Below are 18,772 nucleotides of genomic sequence, written 5' to 3'. Positions count from 1 at the left end.
CCTTTCGCTGTTTCCTAGAAGTTTAGCCAAGGAGTCAGCTAAAAAACCCCGCTGACATTCATGTACTCGCTGATTTTCTTCGACTCTTATCTCCGCTAGTGCCTCTTAGCTTGTGTGCGCATGCAAGGTTGACAAATTGGCTTGACCTCATGTCAGGTTGGGTCTCATATGGTTTATAAATGTTCTCGCCCACTGTGATTACAATCGGACGAGCTTGCAGTCATTAAGCTAATGGAGGCGCATTCTAATTGATGACATCCTCATTTGCATTGTGTGTTAATTACCCAAATCACTTAGCCGCATCTGCAAATTCTAATTAGTACCCGCAGATTCAGTGCGGCTGAATGTTTTCACCTGAAATGAAGATGTCTTTCTCTCTGCAATGATAAACAAAAAGCATAGTTAAATTAAGTAAAGGAACCATGAAGTGAAAATTCATCTCAGGCACACCAGCCGGAATTAATCACAAGCGTTTCAAAAGCCAAATGATTATGCCAAGGAAAATATGCAACCAAATATGGAGATCCAAGAAGAGCGAAGACTGATAACTGGCTAGAATAGGATTAGCTCGAATTAAAATAACAGGATAAAAAAAAAAAGCAAATAGCTTTAGTACATCTGTGAAGCTGCAAAGCAAATTGTTATTGAACTTTGCTGATAAAACGGTGTGACGTCGATAATGAAGCTTTCTGTGGAATTTGTTACGGGAACCTTCACTACACTTAAAATAAACATCCTTTATGGTTCCAAGAAGAACATCCACAGAACATCCATTGCTCAAAATGTCATTATTAAAAAAAAAAAACGGTTCCTTTAAAAACTCTTTTATCATTGTTACATTATAGGGATAACAATATTGAAATCTCATGATGCGATAAAATTGCGATATGAATCCATGACACAACATTTATAGCAAACTTGAAAAAAAGACTCAAAATGACATTTTGCGCATTTTAAATTTAAATTCGTCTATTTCATAAATCTCCAACGCATGTTCTTAACTAGAAAACGTAAGTCAGAGAAAAACCTGTGAAATGGCTTGTACCTGAACCTCAAAGGAGACTCACCCCTCTTTTATTTGTCATATACTGTCTCAGTCTAAATTAAATTCACGGCGGTGTTTTAGGAAGGCAAAAAAATAAAAGAAATTAAAAATAGTAAAAGTAATTAAGACCTTAGCTTAAGAAAATAGAGCTTTTGATTTGAAGGAAAACTTTCTGTGAACACAGGCTTACAAATACACAGTTCACTACAAATCTAGTGAAACCAAAATACATGCCAAATACAAAATTCCAAATCACCCAAAATGTCCAGGATTCAGCTTCTTCTTTCTAAAGTTGCCATTCATTGCATGCATTTTTATATTAAAGCCTTTCTCAAGACTGCTTTCTCAATCCCGCTCAAGCAAACATTCTTTAATATTGAATATAGGCAATTTGTTTCGCATCAGACAGTCGCTATCTGGAGTCTCTATTTGCAGAGTATTTAAATCGCTTTGGATGCAACTCGTGTTGAATGTAGGGTTGCCAAATACACATTTTTTACACAGAATTGGGCTGATTTTGAACTGTTGAAGTGGGCTGATTTTCTCCCGAGGGTTAAAGATTTGAAATAGGACCAATTGCATACATTACATTTGACTGAAATGGTTGTAGTAAAATATTTTAAATTCTGTCCATAATAAACTGTGGTAGATATTAAGTTTTTTGCATAACAGTGAATATTAAATATGTAATTTAGATATGGAAATTACATATTTGAGTTTTGAAGTTTGTTGTGGTCGGGGGTCACCACACTGTAAAATAGGGGGAATAAACTGTGAAAAAGCAACAGAAAAAAAACTGTTAAATGGTACTGGTACATTCCTGTAAAATTTACTGGGAAAAATGTACAATGATTTCCCAGAATTCCCTGCATTGCATTTCAAATTTAGTTTGAATTTGATGTTTTGTTTTGTATTTAAATCACTATGATTCTTCTTAGTTTTTCTCATCAGTTATGTTTATTAGGGTTGTATGTTATATCTAATGTTGTTAAATTAATGTTTATTTCAGTCCCACCATGATGATATTTAATGTTTGTGTGCATGACATTGAGCACCTTATATGTCACTATTTAAAAGCTGCTTGTGATAGGCTTTGGTTTATCATGTGCCTTTCTCATCACCGCCTGCTTTTGGTGGTTATCAGTATATTTCAAAAGGTATAAAACAGATTTCAGTACTTTAATAGGTTGGTATATTAACATTATATTAATTAATGAAATTATGGTACTTTTAAGGTAAAACCGTAAAAACCTAAAACGTTGTTACCATGTTTTATTACAGTACAATTACGACAAGCAAAGCTGCCAGTTTTTCACCGTAAATTTTACTGATTTTCTTTTACAATGCAGGACAAGTCTAAGAACCACTGCTTTACACTAAAGGGTGACTAAAATGGTCCTTCTGTGAAGAAATCCCTCTTGGAATCTTTATTATTAAGATCATGTAACACTAAGTCCCCTTGTAAAGGTCTCATGTGTAGAGTTATCTGCTAACGTAGAAGAGATGCATTTGAAGATCTCTTACCTGAGAGTGAACATCTCCACAGGTGAGTATGGCGAAGCTGCAACATATGCTGACACGGTATCCCTTTGCCGAACTGGCGCGGATGGTACCAAGACTGCAAAATTCCCATCCAAACGCTGCTCTGATAATTCCGGAGCAGATGGATTCTGGAATAATCGTACACTCCCGATGCGCCTCATTGGGGTAGAGGTTGGCGACCCAAACAATCCCTCTTGATCCGAGTGAGAAGAGCTCTTGACCCCTAACTCCTCCGAAAAGCAGCCTCCTACTTCTGCTGCCCGAAGGCTGTAGTACAGCTCAATGGGCGTTCCTTCAGACATATCCGGACTCCTCTGGCGTCCAGGGACAACACTAGGAGGTGCAAACCACCCGGGAAGAGGCTCGAGCTCAGCAACACAAACGCCCATGTCTCCTCGCAACCTGCAGCTCCCGCGGACTTCCTGAGTTTCGTGGAAGGCGAACATCCGTACGCAAGGGAGTTTGTCCACCGCGCTGTAGTCGTCCCAGTCCCTCCCGGCGATGTAGAACAAGACCTGAACCTTAGGTTTGTTCAGGTAAATTCTTTCATTCAGAACAAAGGTTTGTACTTTCCAGTTGAAGGTGAAGAGATATGAGGAAGTCACAAAGGAGCCAGGCATCTGGAGGAGGTCCAAAGGAATAGGCTCTTCCACCGCAAGGGGTCCATACGTGGCATTGATGATGGGAGGTCTCCTGGCCTGGTGGATGAAGAACAGCTCTGTTCTAGAGAGGAAACTAGAGTTGCGCATGAAGTCCTGGGTGGCCTCCTTAAGAAAGAAGGAGGACTCTGTATTGAGGAGCTGGTAGTTGACGGGCAGGTAAGTAGGGGAGGCGTAGCGCTGAAGATTCTCCAGGATACGGCAATCTGTAACTGACAAAGAAAAGAAAAGAGAAGTCAGAATTAACTGGGATAGTAACATGTGGGTAAAAAAAGGTATAAAAGCTGTCTAAACTGTGCACCATATCAAAAGGTACACTTTTGTCTCGTACTGACCCAAAAAGGCGGCATATCAAATACACATATTAGTACCTAAATGTTACATACTGGCATGTTAGTTTTAACCGATATTAAAATTACGTACTATTTTGCCTTAATAAACTAAAGTTACAAATAAAAAGCTAGATCAATTGAATAAAAAACAGATTAATCAAAACATTATAATGTAAAAGTTCAAATATGAATTTTTCCATGAGCTAAAGATTTGATTTAACAGTGTAATTTAAAGAGTAATTATGATTATGTCAAGTAAACCGTGACAAATTAACCTTGACGTGAGCGTTAGATGATGGAAAATGTTTACTGTACAGCAAGTGTATAAACAGAGGTAATGAGAAAATGATATATTTGATAAGGTACAATATAGTGTATTTGTATTTTACAAATACATTAGTATTTTTTTACTGTAGAAAACACATCCATATTAACCTGTTCTGTTGAAGGATCACAGTTTATAATTACCACTGTTGTCACATGTTATTGCTGATGGGAAACATGTTGAAAATCTTGACCAACATTAAACAGATTTCATTCTTTCTCCATTTAAGTATAGGAAAGATGTACTTGTATGACTATTGTCTGCATAGAAAAAAGCTTGCCAGAGGCATTACCAAGATAACAGACGAGAGAACTGACTTTCCTTAAAGGGAATTTGATGAAACTCTGGACTCCAAAGAACATTGTTGATTATTCAGCACTTACTGTACCCGCTAAAAAGCCACAAAATGTGCTCTATCTGCAGAGAAACGTTATGTTCTGTTTTAATTGTTAAATGTTTCAGTTTCTATATCCTTCCGAACCACAAAAAATGGAAATCAGGTTTACAGTGCATGAGAGTCGGGGGCTAAAATTTGATGCAAAATGACACTGAAAGTACAAGCGAATATGAAAACTTTAATGGCCATCTAACTTTGGCTGACAGACATCTGATTATTGTTTAAGAGAGCTGAACTAAAGTTCAACTTTTTTTAACTTCTTTTTTCAAATCTATTGCATCATAAAAGAAGTTCCAAAGCTATTTCCAGAGCAGGCACTGCTTGTATCCTATGTGATATCTCCCTCACCGTTTCTGGTAGACGGCACTGGCAGTGGCATGCTATCATAACCTCAATAGCAAAGCCTCCAGCAGAAACATCGATTTCACCTCAGACAGAAAGTAATATGGAGACTGATGAGACACTCTGATATGAAGAAGTGGACATAAACCAAAATAGACACAGATAGGCACTCTAAATTTTTATCTGTGAGGGTGAACGTATGACCCATTATATACAGCACCGTGTCACTGCTCTGGGAGCTATTTTCAGCCAAAACAAAGTCCTCATGAACCACACGTTAATCTAATCAATTCATTGTTTAACAAATAACCAATTTGAACACTTAATTTTCTGGAAATCTGCAATGATGCTACGAGATATAAAATTCGATCCTACTTTACTTTATATTGTATCCCTAATACCTGTGTACTTACATAGTAACTAGATGTGTACGTAGTGTGTAACCACAGTGTAAGTACGCACTGCTACATAATATCTAAAGCTGTAATATTTCTGTAACTACGCACTTAAAACCCACTGAATGGTATGTGTAACAAATGTGTAACAGGACATTGGTAACAACACTTGTTTGACTTCCCTAAGGACTTGTGCAGCGGGAATTACACGGTAAATGCATAGGAAGTGTCTACTTAATACAAAGTCTAACACGTCCTCTACCAAAAAAGTGCTGTTGGTCCTGTTACACGTTCAAATTTTCATTAATAAAAATGTGTACTTACAATGTGGTTACATACTAAATACTTGCTATGTAAGCAGGTATGTAATGTATTAGAAATGCAATATAAAGTGGGACCTTAACAGTGCAATGCTACAGTTTGACGTGAAAAGGTACATCTATATGATTTGCAGGGAAAAGCTGTGATTTTATTGGGTAAAAATTGTGACAGGTTTAAAATTATTTGTTTAATTTAACTTATTTTTTTGTGTTTTGTTTTTTGTCATGTTGTTCCAGGTTTGCTCTCCTTGTTTGTAAGTCAAAAACATTATGATTCTATACCAATGTTAACATAAAAATAATAATAGTAACAATAATACAGTGACAATATAATTACAATAATTTTTCTCATTAATACTTGTTTAGAAGTAGTAGTAATTTCTTATAAATTAGCTTTAATAATAAAATAAATATTAATATTAAGCATTAAACATAATAAAATATTAGTATTGTGAATATATTACGATTCTATATCAATGTAAACATAATAATAATATAAATTGTAACAATAATATAGTGACAATATAAATACAACAGTATTTCTTATTAATATGTTTAGTAGTAGTAGCAGTAGAAAATTCTTAATAATAATTATTAATTAAATAAAATTATATTTAACATAATAAAATATTAGTATTGTAAATATGTAAATATTTGTGTTGGTAATTTAAATTTTTTACTTTGACTAAAAAACACAGGGAGCCCGTAAAACTTCTCTTTTAATGGCAACTCCTGTCTCATAAGCTCTTCTTATTAAAGTGTGGGAATATTATAAGTGACTTATAAGTACTGCAAACCAAACTACTTTGAGACACTGAAAACACCGGCTCATGAGCTGCTCACGTATAAACGAACTCACGCATTCAACCCACTCTATATTGTTTTATGTAAATATTGTCTTTCTCCGCTCAAATCCAGCCTCAAAATGTCATCTTAGAACATTTTATCCATCCAGTATTTTAAAATCACATCTTAATCAGTGGTTAGTCTTTGACCTTTAAACTGAAGAACGTTCTGTGCTCTGATTAGGCTACTTTCCTCTCTTTTTCTGCTCTATTTTGACCAAGGATGCTGCAATGAATGACCTGCTTGTGAATCAGAAGGAATAAATTACTCATTTAGGAGGACTGGCTATGCACACACATGCACGGCAGTGCACAAACACGGCTGAAAAAAACAACAAAAAAGGGCTTTGAAGGGGACATCTTGTCATTGGAAAACAATCTAAGTAATTCGTTGAAGCAACTGAGAGGAAATACAGAGGAAAAGCGTTTTTTAGACTCCATTTTCACTGTTTACAAGATTCAATGGCCTGTCCTGGCAAAAGAAACAGGGTTTTCATAGTAAATTTAAGCTGTATCCTCGTACGCATGCTTCAGCGGTAACTTACATACAGCACGCAACGCACGCTTGGTCAGTAATCAACACCTGCTGACAGATGTCGCAGTCAAGTCCAGATGTTTCTGGCTGTTATTTTAGTGCTAATAGCTAGTTTACATACAGCAGACAACTTGCAAACGCCACAAGGCAGAATTTCACACGCCAACTTGTGGAAGAAGAAAAACCCAGACAGCCTGCAGTGTGAAATACAGCGCAATGTCTTCTTTGGCAAAAAAAACCATTACAGATTTTAATTTATGGCTTACAAGCTCGGTTGACTTTGTTTAATTTCTAGAGTGGCCAATTCAAAGAAGTTGTGAATGTTTGCTGCGAAAAAAGAGAGAAATTGTTAGCGAAAGTAATGAATGAGCCCAGGCTTAAATGAAATTACGAACATGACCAGCAACCCGGAAAAGGGAAGCCATTAATCAGAATCTCTTTAATGTGCTGTGTGGCAGTAATTTCAGTCCGTGCGTAATACAAAGTGATACACTTATTTGAAAAAGAAAATGAAATATGGGAGTTGAACGCCACTAAACGTCTGCAAATTCCTGCCAGTTATTTAATTTAAGTCAATTTCATTTCATTCAGTTCTGCAGTAATGAAATATACAATTTGGGTGTACTTTTTATGATAGCGCGCATTTGAACGTGGGACAAAGGAGCGTTGTTTGTACTTTTGCAGCTCTATTATGAAGCGCAACACAATAAACCATTAATAAATTCTCTAAATTGGCTTCGGGGTGTCTTATTTAAAACGCACGGCAAAAAGACCCCTCCATAGTCTCCACCTGTCAATCAAATCCGCTGCTTGCTTTTCTGTTCCCTTTGCCTCTTTCTCTTCGAGCGCACTGCTGTCACGCTGATGGACCAACATGAGCCGCCGGTCGGCCCTTGTAGGGAGGCTCCAGACACGGGGAAGGTCTTCTTCTGACTACCCAAGCAGGACAAGGTATTAGGGAGGCCTGACAGGAGGGCTGCCCAGAGGAAAGCAGCCCGGGCCGGAGAGGGCTTTCGGAGTCACTGCTCCCTGGTCTGGCTGTGGTCGAGAGCGGCCCTAATGATATGTAAGGCTACAGGAGGCAGTGTCAACCTGTCCGTGGCCTGTCAAAGAGTGTGGTGAGAGGGCGAGATTGGAGAGCGAGTCACGCAGGTGTGAGAGGGAAAGGGCAAGATTGGGAGAGAGACTCAAGGCCAGTAAACAGATAAAAGGAAGATGGAGGGATAAAGGATGGCAAGAGAGATAGAGAGAGAGAAATTGGTGTGGTTGTCAGGTGTTTATTGAAGTGGAGCAGGCCTGTCTCCATGAGGGGCTCTTCTGTTGAATCGGCTACTTAGTTTTGGAGGACTGTCTAATCCCATGATGCTTTGCTCTCGCTCTAGGTTGTGCCTAGGGTTGGGAACCGGCAACAATAAATAAGTATCGCTGCCAGCATGACCAGCGTAGTCTGATTCCCAATTAAATAACTAGGGCTGGTCTCTAATAGTAGACTAAGCATTAGTCAACCAGAAGAGGCTTGGTCGACCAAAAGGAGGCACCGGTGTGGTCGCTTGCTCTTAAAATACATTTTTACTCACTCATACAGATAAGAGCAATACATCTTTCAAGTCTGTAAATACTCTACATTTATACTCACAATAACAACAAAATAATGCAAAACACAATACCTAAAATAATAGTAAACAAAGCAATGTCTTCCTTCTCTGTCGTCTTGAGCGCAAAACGCTTTATCTTACAGACGTTAAAAATGTAAGCTATCTATAGAGAGTGAAATGTCTACTTTTAAATGAGAAACTAATCCTCAGATTATGTAATCTATGCATCTATGCATCAATGCTGCGCAGATGACGAGTAAGTATCGCCGAGTTAACTTCTTAAGCCGAAAACAAAGCAAGCACTAATTTATGAAATTATTAATATGTTAATGCAATCTCCTTACTGTTTTGCCCTGACACGTTCATAATCATTGTTTCAGCCGGTGCGCTGTGCTGATGTGGCTTATATTGATTTACACTGATTAATAAACGAGCAATTAGTCGACTAATGCTTAGAATGAATGACTACTAGTCGACAAGAAAAATCCTTAGTCGAGTGCAGCCTTACTTATAAGTTGGCTAATAAATATTAATAAATCAAAACATATAAACTAAAGTTTTGTAATAAAATTCTGAAAAATTAATGAACCAACAACATTTATGAAATGTAAATAAGTGAATTAAATGAATAAATTAAACGTTTTGTGTGTGTGTGTGTGTGTGTGTTTCAACACTACTGTTCAAGCATTTTAGGCAAGGTAAGATTAAACATTATCAAACACACAATAAAAACAATAATATTGTGAAATATTACTACAATTTAAAACAAGTGTTTTCTATTTGAATACATTTTCATTTAAATTTTGTTTACTTTAAATTTATTCCTCATTTTTAACAGCCTAATTTTAGTCTTCAGTGTCACATGATCCTTCAGAAATCATTCTAATGTTGATTTGGTGCTTAAGAAACACTTCTTATTATCAGTGTTGAAAACTGCTCTTTAATTTTAATTTTTTTTGTGGAAACCGTAGTACTTTTATTCCCCCTCAGGATTCTTTGATGAATAGAAAGAAAGAAAGAAAAAAAAAGCTTTTCATGTCGCTTTTGATCAATTTAATGCGTCCCTGTTGAATAAAAGTATTCATTTAGATTAAAAACCTCACTGACTCCCGACCTGTGAATATAATTCAATATAAAATTAAATAAGGACTAATTAATTTACCACATTCATACCACCACTGTGTTCATTAAAAGAATAATCAAACAAATATTTTTTAAATAAGTAATTGAGTTAATTTCTGACAGGTTAAATATGTTTTTGCTGAAATCTGAAATAATTCACTCATTTGGCAAAAGACAGCTGAAAGCAGTCAATGCAGCAACGATTGCCATTTTTTTTTCTCCTTAAAATTATATATTGTATAGAGAAGTCATTAATGAACCAGAAGCATTGATTTCCTCTGATTCCCATCCTCACATGTGCCTACACAGTTCCCCGCTCCCCCTGCACACCTCCCTGGCATTCATCTCAAAGCCAAACCCTCTCTTAAATAAGAGCAATAGGCTTATGCTGTTTTCCCCCAAGTCCCGGTGTATTATTCTTGCCATGCATTACATCAATTGTAATTAATAAGGGCTATTGACTTTGTGCTGGCCTGTCAAAAATAATTCATTGAGCTTTTGCTTTCACAAGCATCATTTAGGGAATGATGTATGTGGGCTCGTCTTAAAACAGCCAGAAAGGCAGTTAAACGTATGCTAGGAACTGTGAGGAGAATCAATATATAATACAACATTATGCCTGTTTAAGGTTCCCGTAGAAATTAATGATATTGAAAAATGAGTATGTTCATCTGCAGAGACTGCACAGAACTAATGATTTACAAAGCTGGGCACTTTTAGAGGTCTATTCATAAAGCCCTCAAGAATACTGCAAGGTTGAAAAGCTGAGACTCCGAACCTGTTCGTAAGTCCTTTTTTTTCTCCAGCTCGACAGTTTATAAGAAACCTGGTGGCATTGCTAAGCTTATTTGCGTTACCTAGAGGCACCCGTGCTAGCGCTAATCATATTTCAACCTCTCTCGTCGGACGTTTTCTTAAAAGAATTGGTGTTGCGTTTTCTCAAACAGCTGCTTGGAAGTCTGCATTAAGGAGCTTTGTGCATTAAACGCCATCTAGAGTGGCCTGTTATTTGCGTTCGTGGCACCGAGCAGCTGAAGTGCGATGTAGAGCGCTCTCGTTAGGGCTGCTCCGTGCCTCCCTACATCACTTGCTTCCCTTTAAGAGCTTCCACCCACAGATGCCTTCTTTTTCGGCTCGGTAATGGCCTCTCGTAGACAGGACGTGTGTCGATAATGAGGACTAATACGGGTGTGGAGCGGATCTGTGTCATCAATGTTCATCACTGATGTCTTTAAGCTTTAAAGAGCTATCGACTGTGGAGTAAACACCACGCGATGAGCCCTCGTTTCATTCTCTGCTCCTCACACTTCATCCGCAACGACCGAGTTGGGAGTGGCTACTCGAGTTTCGCCCCGACCTTCTTCGTCCTTTTGACATCAGAAATCGACCCTGGTGTATGTGATGCTGGAAATAATCTGGGTAATTAAAGCAGGTTTTAATACTCAACCAGCAGCTTACAGATGCCTGGCTGTTCATAGGAGCCACTTAATTACACTAAACTCAGGGCAAATTAAGAAACATGAACACACACAAAGGAAAAATAACATACCGCGGAAGGACTGTAATTAGGATTGTGGAAATGAGTAATGTGCTCATTAATCTACAAAACAAGATGTGGCAACTTGCCTTTGGTGAGTCTCTGAATATGGCCGTTACAGGTTCGGTCACACATCGCTTTAGTCAGTTTACCTGCTGCATGGAAAAGTGGGATTTTTGAAATTCTGAATCATTTGGCACGGTCACGTTCGCAGAAATTCAGTCTATTTTTCCCAAAGGAAATCGTGCATGTTTCTGTTGAAATAACAAGCAACAGATTGCAATTCTAGTCTTTAGGTATAGAGAAGGAGTTTTTGAGTTACAGTTTGTCTCAATCGCTTTGGCTCAATTCTCACATTATTATTTTTTTTCACAATACTTTCTGATCGCATCACATTAGAGATTTCTGTTGTTTTAGGCAAAGTGCATGCAATTTAACAGTAGGTACAATTGTCTACAATCTACTCAATCTACTTTTGGTTAAAAATGTTGTTTATTTATTTGTTTATTTAATTTACACACATTCAAGTGTTTAAAAATGAATGCATAAAGCTAGCAAAATATATTTTAAGTATACTAATAAGTATGATGTAGTTATAAGTATACTTGCAATATAAAACTACTAAACTATGTTTACTGAGACAATATATCAACGTACTAAAATGCTACTACAAGTATTTAATTAAACTGTGAGCACATATAGGAGTTCACTTTTAGTATTGCAGTATACAAGCTAAAGTTATGGCTGTGTTTAAAATGCCATACTATCATACTACTCTTAATATTTCTGAAGCATCCAGTATGTATGCTGTGCATAGTATGCTAATTTTTTGCATAAATGTAATACCCGGAAGACCTACAATATTTTTCAGAATCTGCTAAATGTAACTCAAGTCCACTGAAATCAGTCCAGAAGCTGTGTTCGAAACGGCATACTACTATACAACTTGCCTGAAATTGTATGCATCCGTAGGATACTGTTTCCCAGAAGGCAATGCGTTCCTTGCGACTTTCATTTTCAAATGCGTGAGTGAATTGGAGATGGGGAATGGCAATTATAAATGTAACACTTTTATGTGTAGGTACTGTATATCATTGGTAGAACATAAATTGTACTTTAACCTATAGCAAGTCAAGTGACGTCGCCTTTATTTATATGATCATTTACACTCAATGTCATTGCATACTGTTTTATACTGAAGTACAAATATCTAAAGAAAATTCTGCTATTTTAGTATAAACAGAATTTAGCCTTATTTGCATTTATTGCCACTAAAATATTACTCTGAAACATGTGTTGCTTGTTGTATATCGTTTCACATACTATTCCCTAAAAAATAGTAGGCAGTATACACTGTGTACTGGGCAGTCAGCAAGGATGCCATTTCAAACAAAGCCATTAGTTGTGTACTCAAAGTTTACTACTGTTATACTTAAACGTACACTTTTATACTAGAAGGTTGTCTAAGTTAGTCAAAGGGGTATTGAAATAGTACACTAAAAAATATACTACTAGCACGCTGATAAAGTTGATAAGTTGATTCTCAGTAAAGCTATCAAACTCTTCAATACCTTACTTTTTTTTATTGTTTGAGCCAACACACGCAAAATGATCCGCTGTCAGCTGAGAGGCATGTGAGTACATTTCATGAATATCTGACATGGAATGCTTGTAATGTCTGCTAAGTTGGCAATTGTCTAACATTTGCACACAAAACTGATGAGTCTCAGCGAAACTGTCAAACTCTTCACAAGAGTGAAGACGAAGGATGTAAATTTTCTCAAACATTTGAAAGGTTTTTAGAAATTCAATGGAAAACTTCTGCCCCTTTGCATCCCTACTTGCCATTGTAATGATATGTGGATCACAATCTTGCCAATCAGTCAAGATGGGAAGCATATATATAGAGTTTGTCCAACACAATAACAACAAAGGTGAACATCACAAGCCTAAACAACAGCAGCCGCCCCGGCGCTGTATAAATACACATTAATATTAGTCTAGTACATTTGTGTCGCATATGAACTTTTAACATTTACAGTTGCTTGCTGTGGAAGAGCAAAAGGAAAATATGTAAGAGTGTGGCGCTGGTGTGAGGGAAAGACAACAGAGTGTGTAAACATTAATAAGCAATAGCGAAATTTACTGTATGAATAAAAAAGTTTTTTGTGTAATACAGTGTTGACTTTCATTACATTTTCATTGCACTATACATTTGTCACACAGTGATAAAAGCTGTTTTTGGCAGCATTGGCCAAGTCTGACACCGTAACCAGGTATTGAAGCGCGAGTTGAATGTTTTTTGGAGTTGCAACGCACTCCTTTTGTTCCAGCATTAAACTGTGACAACTGCACAGTTTAGAGAATGTTACGACAAAATGTGCTGAAGCAATTGAGAAAAACTTTTCATTTTAGTATCGAAGCTAAGTAGTCTATTAGTCAAAGCAGAAGGCCTTCTGCCAATAGATTCCTGTCCAGTAGCTACAGATTTCTTGTTTAGTGAATCTAAATCTACTGAATAGATAGATAGATAGATAGATAGATAGATAGATAGATGTGTATAGTTGTCCTTGGATCAGTAATATAAGTTATTGTTTACTATGTTTTGTCAATCGATCATCTCTGTCACTCCCGAGCTCTCGATCACTCGTAGCCGTCCCCAGCGTGCCGCTTTTAGGAAGCTTCATTTAAGTGAGATCTTAAGGACAAGACAAGCACAGATCAGAGGGCCAATCAGTATTCCAAGCGTCTCTCCTGGACTTCACTAAAAACCTGGACAGGCTTCCTAATGAATCTCTTCCTGCTTCGGCGTGCCCTTTATGGTGCTGTGACATCATAAATCAGCAGCAACACTGAAGCTTCTCATCAGGTGGGGGGAGTTTCAGTCCCTGTCTGGCAAATGGCTTCCGTTTATCAAGCGTCGTCCCTTATGACTACTGATGTCAAATCATCAGGGAGGTGAGAGCAGAATGACTTGGGGATTTTTGAAAAACTGTATTATACTCCCATGTATTTACACGCCGTGATTAAGAGGATGTCCTTGTCTGGGCCTTCGAGAAGCAATGAAAAATAAACAAATCAGAATGAAATAAAAGCATCCTGGGAAACATTACGAGTTTCGGTAATTGAAAGCGAGAGTAATGGAAGAGTAATCACAGCCGTCATAATCATAAAACAGCCCATCACAATAAACCGTACAAGGTTCGGCGTTCAACATTTGACCCATTAAAATTCCACTAGCAGCATCCCGACGTATTACCACCCAATCACGAGTCTCCGGAAAGTTTTTAAAGGAACTCCGCTTGCTTTGACTGAAATGTCTTCATGCATTACTTGAAATAGCATTATGTGTGAGGACATTGAGAAAAAGCTTAAAAATCAAGATCGGAAAGTAAAAACGGTACAAAGGGTTTACAGTGCCCAGTCTCCAAATCTACCCCAATAATGTTTGACCTTGTCAAATACAGATGGAAGCGAAGAAGCTTTTACCTTTTTGTGTGATAAAAATAGCACTTCTTTTAAATTGTGTGGCGGCAGCACAGTAGAATATAGCAGCTTATACGCTGGGATGTTTTTTCAGACACTTTAGACAGCAGATATAATTACTATTTTAGTCAAATTCGGCGATTAGCGATAAATGTGTAATTGGCGTTTTAAATATTTAATAGTTGCGAATTCATCATTCTAGCATATGGTGATATTTTTTTTTGTGAATAAGGGATATTTGACGGCCATTAACACAACCTTTTCATTTCGAGATTGTCCTCGCATAAAGATTTGTAGTGAGTTATGTCATCTTTTATGATATGAGAGTCGTCCAAACAGCATCTTGAGCTTCAAAGGAAGCCAAAAAACGAAGAGTTAAAATGATTAATGTCACAAATGTACTGAATTGATTAGTGACCTAGAAAGTGTCCTTTAATAAAAACTGTTAATTAAACATTTGTTATTCGCACTTATATTACATTTTGAATGCCAGATACGGTCTCGGATTTTGAACGTCATTATTTCCTTTACTATGGAACGGATACACTGAGACTAAATGTGTGTGTGTGTGTGTGTGTGTGGAAAGAGAAAGAGAGTCTCTTGTCTTTGATGCCCTAGTGTGAACTAGATGGCAGCTCTGGGTGATGGAGGGGCAGAGATTGGATGTGGCAGCAGTGCTTTACTGAACTAAACCCCTGGGTCCTTCCTCACAGATACTCATATAGTTCAAACACCTGCACACACACACACACACACAAACACACACACACTCCTGTGGGCATCTCACACTGCGGCGGTCCAGTGGCAACACTGAAACAGAAATCTAATACACCATTGAAAAGGTTTACAATACACACTGTTCCTGCAAGCCCCGCTGAAAGCTGACATGATTAAAGGTGCCACGTTCCACACTTTTCTGCTTTTTTTCTGCTGAAGTGCACTAATAATGTTAGTCAAGGTTTCCTGCACTAAAACAGTCATAGTTAGGCTTTTCACAAACATTTTTTTACCTTCTCTCAGACTTAAAAAGCCCGTTTGTGCTCTTGCACCTTCAAGACTTCTGTATGCAAACGACCTCTGCTGTGATTGGCTGATCTCTGTGTACCAACACATCCATTATTCATCGCTATAATGCATCGCAGCGGACATATGTTAATGTGCTCACGGTTCTGATGTAGATACCGTGATAATCTTGTGTAGCCACTGACTAAGTGACACAAAATGTGTTTCATAATGTAAAATCACGGCGCTAGCAAAGTCAAGGTCGTGGGTTCGATTCAAAGAAAGTGCACAAAAAAAATGAAACGCATACTGTAATTGCAATGAAAGGTGCTTTGGAAAAGAATATTTATGGCTAATAAATGTACCTGATCAATGTAAGCCAAGCCGAGCGCCTTCACTTCAGAAAATTATTTCAAATAAAGAATATCACAATAATAAATCGGCTTATGCAGTGGAAATAAAGGAAAAAATATTTAATATTAAAACTGCGTACACACACAAACACATACATATAAATTAGTGCTGTCAAATGATTAATTATTAATCACATCCATAATAAAAGTTTTTTGTTTACATAATATATGTATGCGTACTGTGCATTTTTATTATGCATACATAAATACACACACAAACGGTATATGTTTTGGAAATATTTACATGCATATTAATTTAAATATTTATATTGTTATATGTTATAAAATATAAAAACATAACATGTGTTATGTATATGCATGTGTTTGTGTGTGTGTGTATATATATATATATATATATATATATATATATATATATATATATATATATATATATATATATATATGTGTGTGTGTGTGTGTGTGTGTGTGTGTGTGTGTGTGTGTGTGCATAAGGTTTTATATATATTTAGAAGCTTTTAGCATTTTTCAGATATAAAAATGACAATTTTGTAGTTAAGTAAAGTGGAAGTAGAGAAAATAAGGTTTGTTTGAAGATCAAATGGTGAATAATTTATACATTTAATGCAAAATGATTAATAATTAAAAAACTATTAATATAATATTAATGTAATATTATTCAAAAGTTTAACTATATTAAAATATAAATATAAAAAGTGTAAAAAATAAAAGCATTTATTAATTTCGGTAAACTGGCAAAAAAAGAAAAAGAAAAGAACAAGAAAGCGCCCTCTTGTTGTATAAAGTGAGCCAATAGGAATAGAGCTTGTCCTTTTTGTGTTTAATGTGTATCATAGTCAAGGGACTCCTGAATGACCAGGGACTTTTCATCATTGAGGATTTCTACACCGTACATCAAACTGTTTTATTCCAAAAGAGAAAGGAGACTCCCGTTTTCAATGCAACCTCTCGCTATCAATCACACACCCAGACGTCACATCACAGAGTGTGTCTCTCTGAGATATCAGTGACGGTGTACGTCTTCCACACTTCTCAGACAGCACTCTTGGACCTGGAAGTGAAGTTTATGAACAAGCGTGTTATTAAACTAGTGGCAGAACTCCAGCCCAGCTGGAGACGCATGGCGTGATGCCTGCAACAAAAGAATGAAGAAGAAAAAGGAAGAGACAACAGCAGTTGTTATAATTACCTCTGAGAACTGCTGTAAGTGCTGAGGGAAGCTGTTTTTTTCCTGCTCACGGTGAACGTTTAAATGAGGGGTAACTAACGGAAGACTTTCTTCTAACATAGGAACACGCTCTCAGTCTCTCTCGCCCGTTTGCTCTGAAATATTGGTAAACTTTTCTCAAGGTCATCGACTGGAGGTGTAATAAATTCTACTTTGAGCTTTGCTGACAGTCCCGTTCTCCCTCTGCTTTCTTAAAAAGCCAGGGCTCCGCAGCCGTCCACCTGGACACTCTCTGCACCGCAGATCATCTGTTATCATTACTAGCTCATCTAGACGTCTTCCCTTGCCAATCTGCAGGTCACCATCATCACTAGCCCAGACACGAGCCTTTCCCAAACCTGAAGGCTGGAGCTACTACTGCTGCAGTTTATTGATAAACTCCATGCAGTCATTTATAAAATGTCCCTGACACTCTCCACAGAGCCCATAATAGATCTCATGATTGAGTGCCACCATTACAAGCCAACACTAACCTGCATGCTAACAAGTTCAACACCGTTAATAGGGCAAACATGCCGTCTGTACCGTGGTACGTCTGCCCACAGCAAGGAAAACAATAGCAGATTGGATTTCTTTAACAACTCAAGGTTGGTTGAAGCTTAAAAGCTCTTTTGATTATTGATTCATTTATCAACACTTTGTTTGATTAATGCATTTTAAATGCTGCAGTTTACTTTGGGGCTGGCAGTATATATATATATATATATATATATATATATATATATATATATATATATATATTGTGACGGGAGGAGCCAACGACAGACACAGTGGGCGTGGCGTCAGGCCTCGGAGAGGCTTTTTATTGAACAAAATGAATACAAAATAAAGTGTCCAGGGGGAAAGTGTCCAAATAAAAAGGGGGAACTGGTGCACTCGTTGTGCTGCAGGGGAAGTGCAAGGTCAGGTAGTGCTCCAGGGGGGCAGGGTCCAGGTAAGGGGCGGAGTCCTGCGGCCACACGCGCTCCCCTCTCCTGTTCGGGGTGCGAGGGGCGGCGGCTTCTTTCGCGGCATGTCCGTCGCTTCTTTCTTCCGGTCGTCAGAGATTAAGGGGATCAACAGCTCGGCATCCTGGCCCGTCAGCGGTACACGGGTGCGGTCGTCGCCGGGACTATACGGGGGTCATCACCTGGACTACGTGGTCCCACGACGCGCTTCTCTAACGGCGGGGCGAGCTCCTTCACGCACCCTTCCTGGACCCACGAGGACACCAGCGTGCATGCATGGGGGAAGAGACCGGTCTCTCGAGGAGAAGCGCGTTCGGTATTTAACGGCAATGGTAACGAGGCTAAATTCACTTCAGGTGTGCCTCGTCACACGTCGCCAGACCTGAACAATACCACGCCCCTCCTCTCAGACATATATATATATATATATATATATAATTTATTTTATTGTAACAGAAATTTATTAGCACCGTTAAAAACAGCTGCTAAATATTTTTGTGGAAACCATGATATATTTTTTTTCAGCATTCTATGAAAAAAGCTTCAATAGAATAGTATTTATTTGAAATAGAAAGCTTTCGATCTATAATGATGTTAAATGAAATTAAATGGAGAGCAAAGTTTTTTGTTTTTTTTATAAGTTTATAAAAGTTTTTTTGCATTGTTTGCATTTCACATTGTTCTAAACCCTGGCCAACTGATGCCAGTTATGAATTTAAACATTTC

At 37.6% G+C, this 18,772-nt stretch overlaps 1 protein-coding gene across 1 annotated transcript in view; it reads right to left on the bottom strand.

Moving 5' to 3' along the window:
* The window catches only part of si:dkeyp-14d3.1 (transmembrane protein 132C), a 180,031-nt gene that overhangs the window by 129,989 nt on the left and 31,270 nt on the right, over positions 1-18,772 (bottom strand). Inside the window, 1 exon segment of the mRNA XM_043246074.1 lies at positions 2,570-3,458. Coding sequence (XP_043102009.1) covers positions 2,570-3,458 — 889 coding nt within the window.

Source organism: Puntigrus tetrazona, chromosome 8 (assembly GCF_018831695.1).
Source record: "Puntigrus tetrazona isolate hp1 chromosome 8, ASM1883169v1, whole genome shotgun sequence".
In the NCBI taxonomy this organism is placed as follows: Eukaryota; Metazoa; Chordata; class Actinopteri; order Cypriniformes; family Cyprinidae; genus Puntigrus; species Puntigrus tetrazona.
The sequence above is the reverse complement of the archived record's forward strand: the minus strand, read 5'-3'. Positions and strand labels throughout refer to the sequence as shown.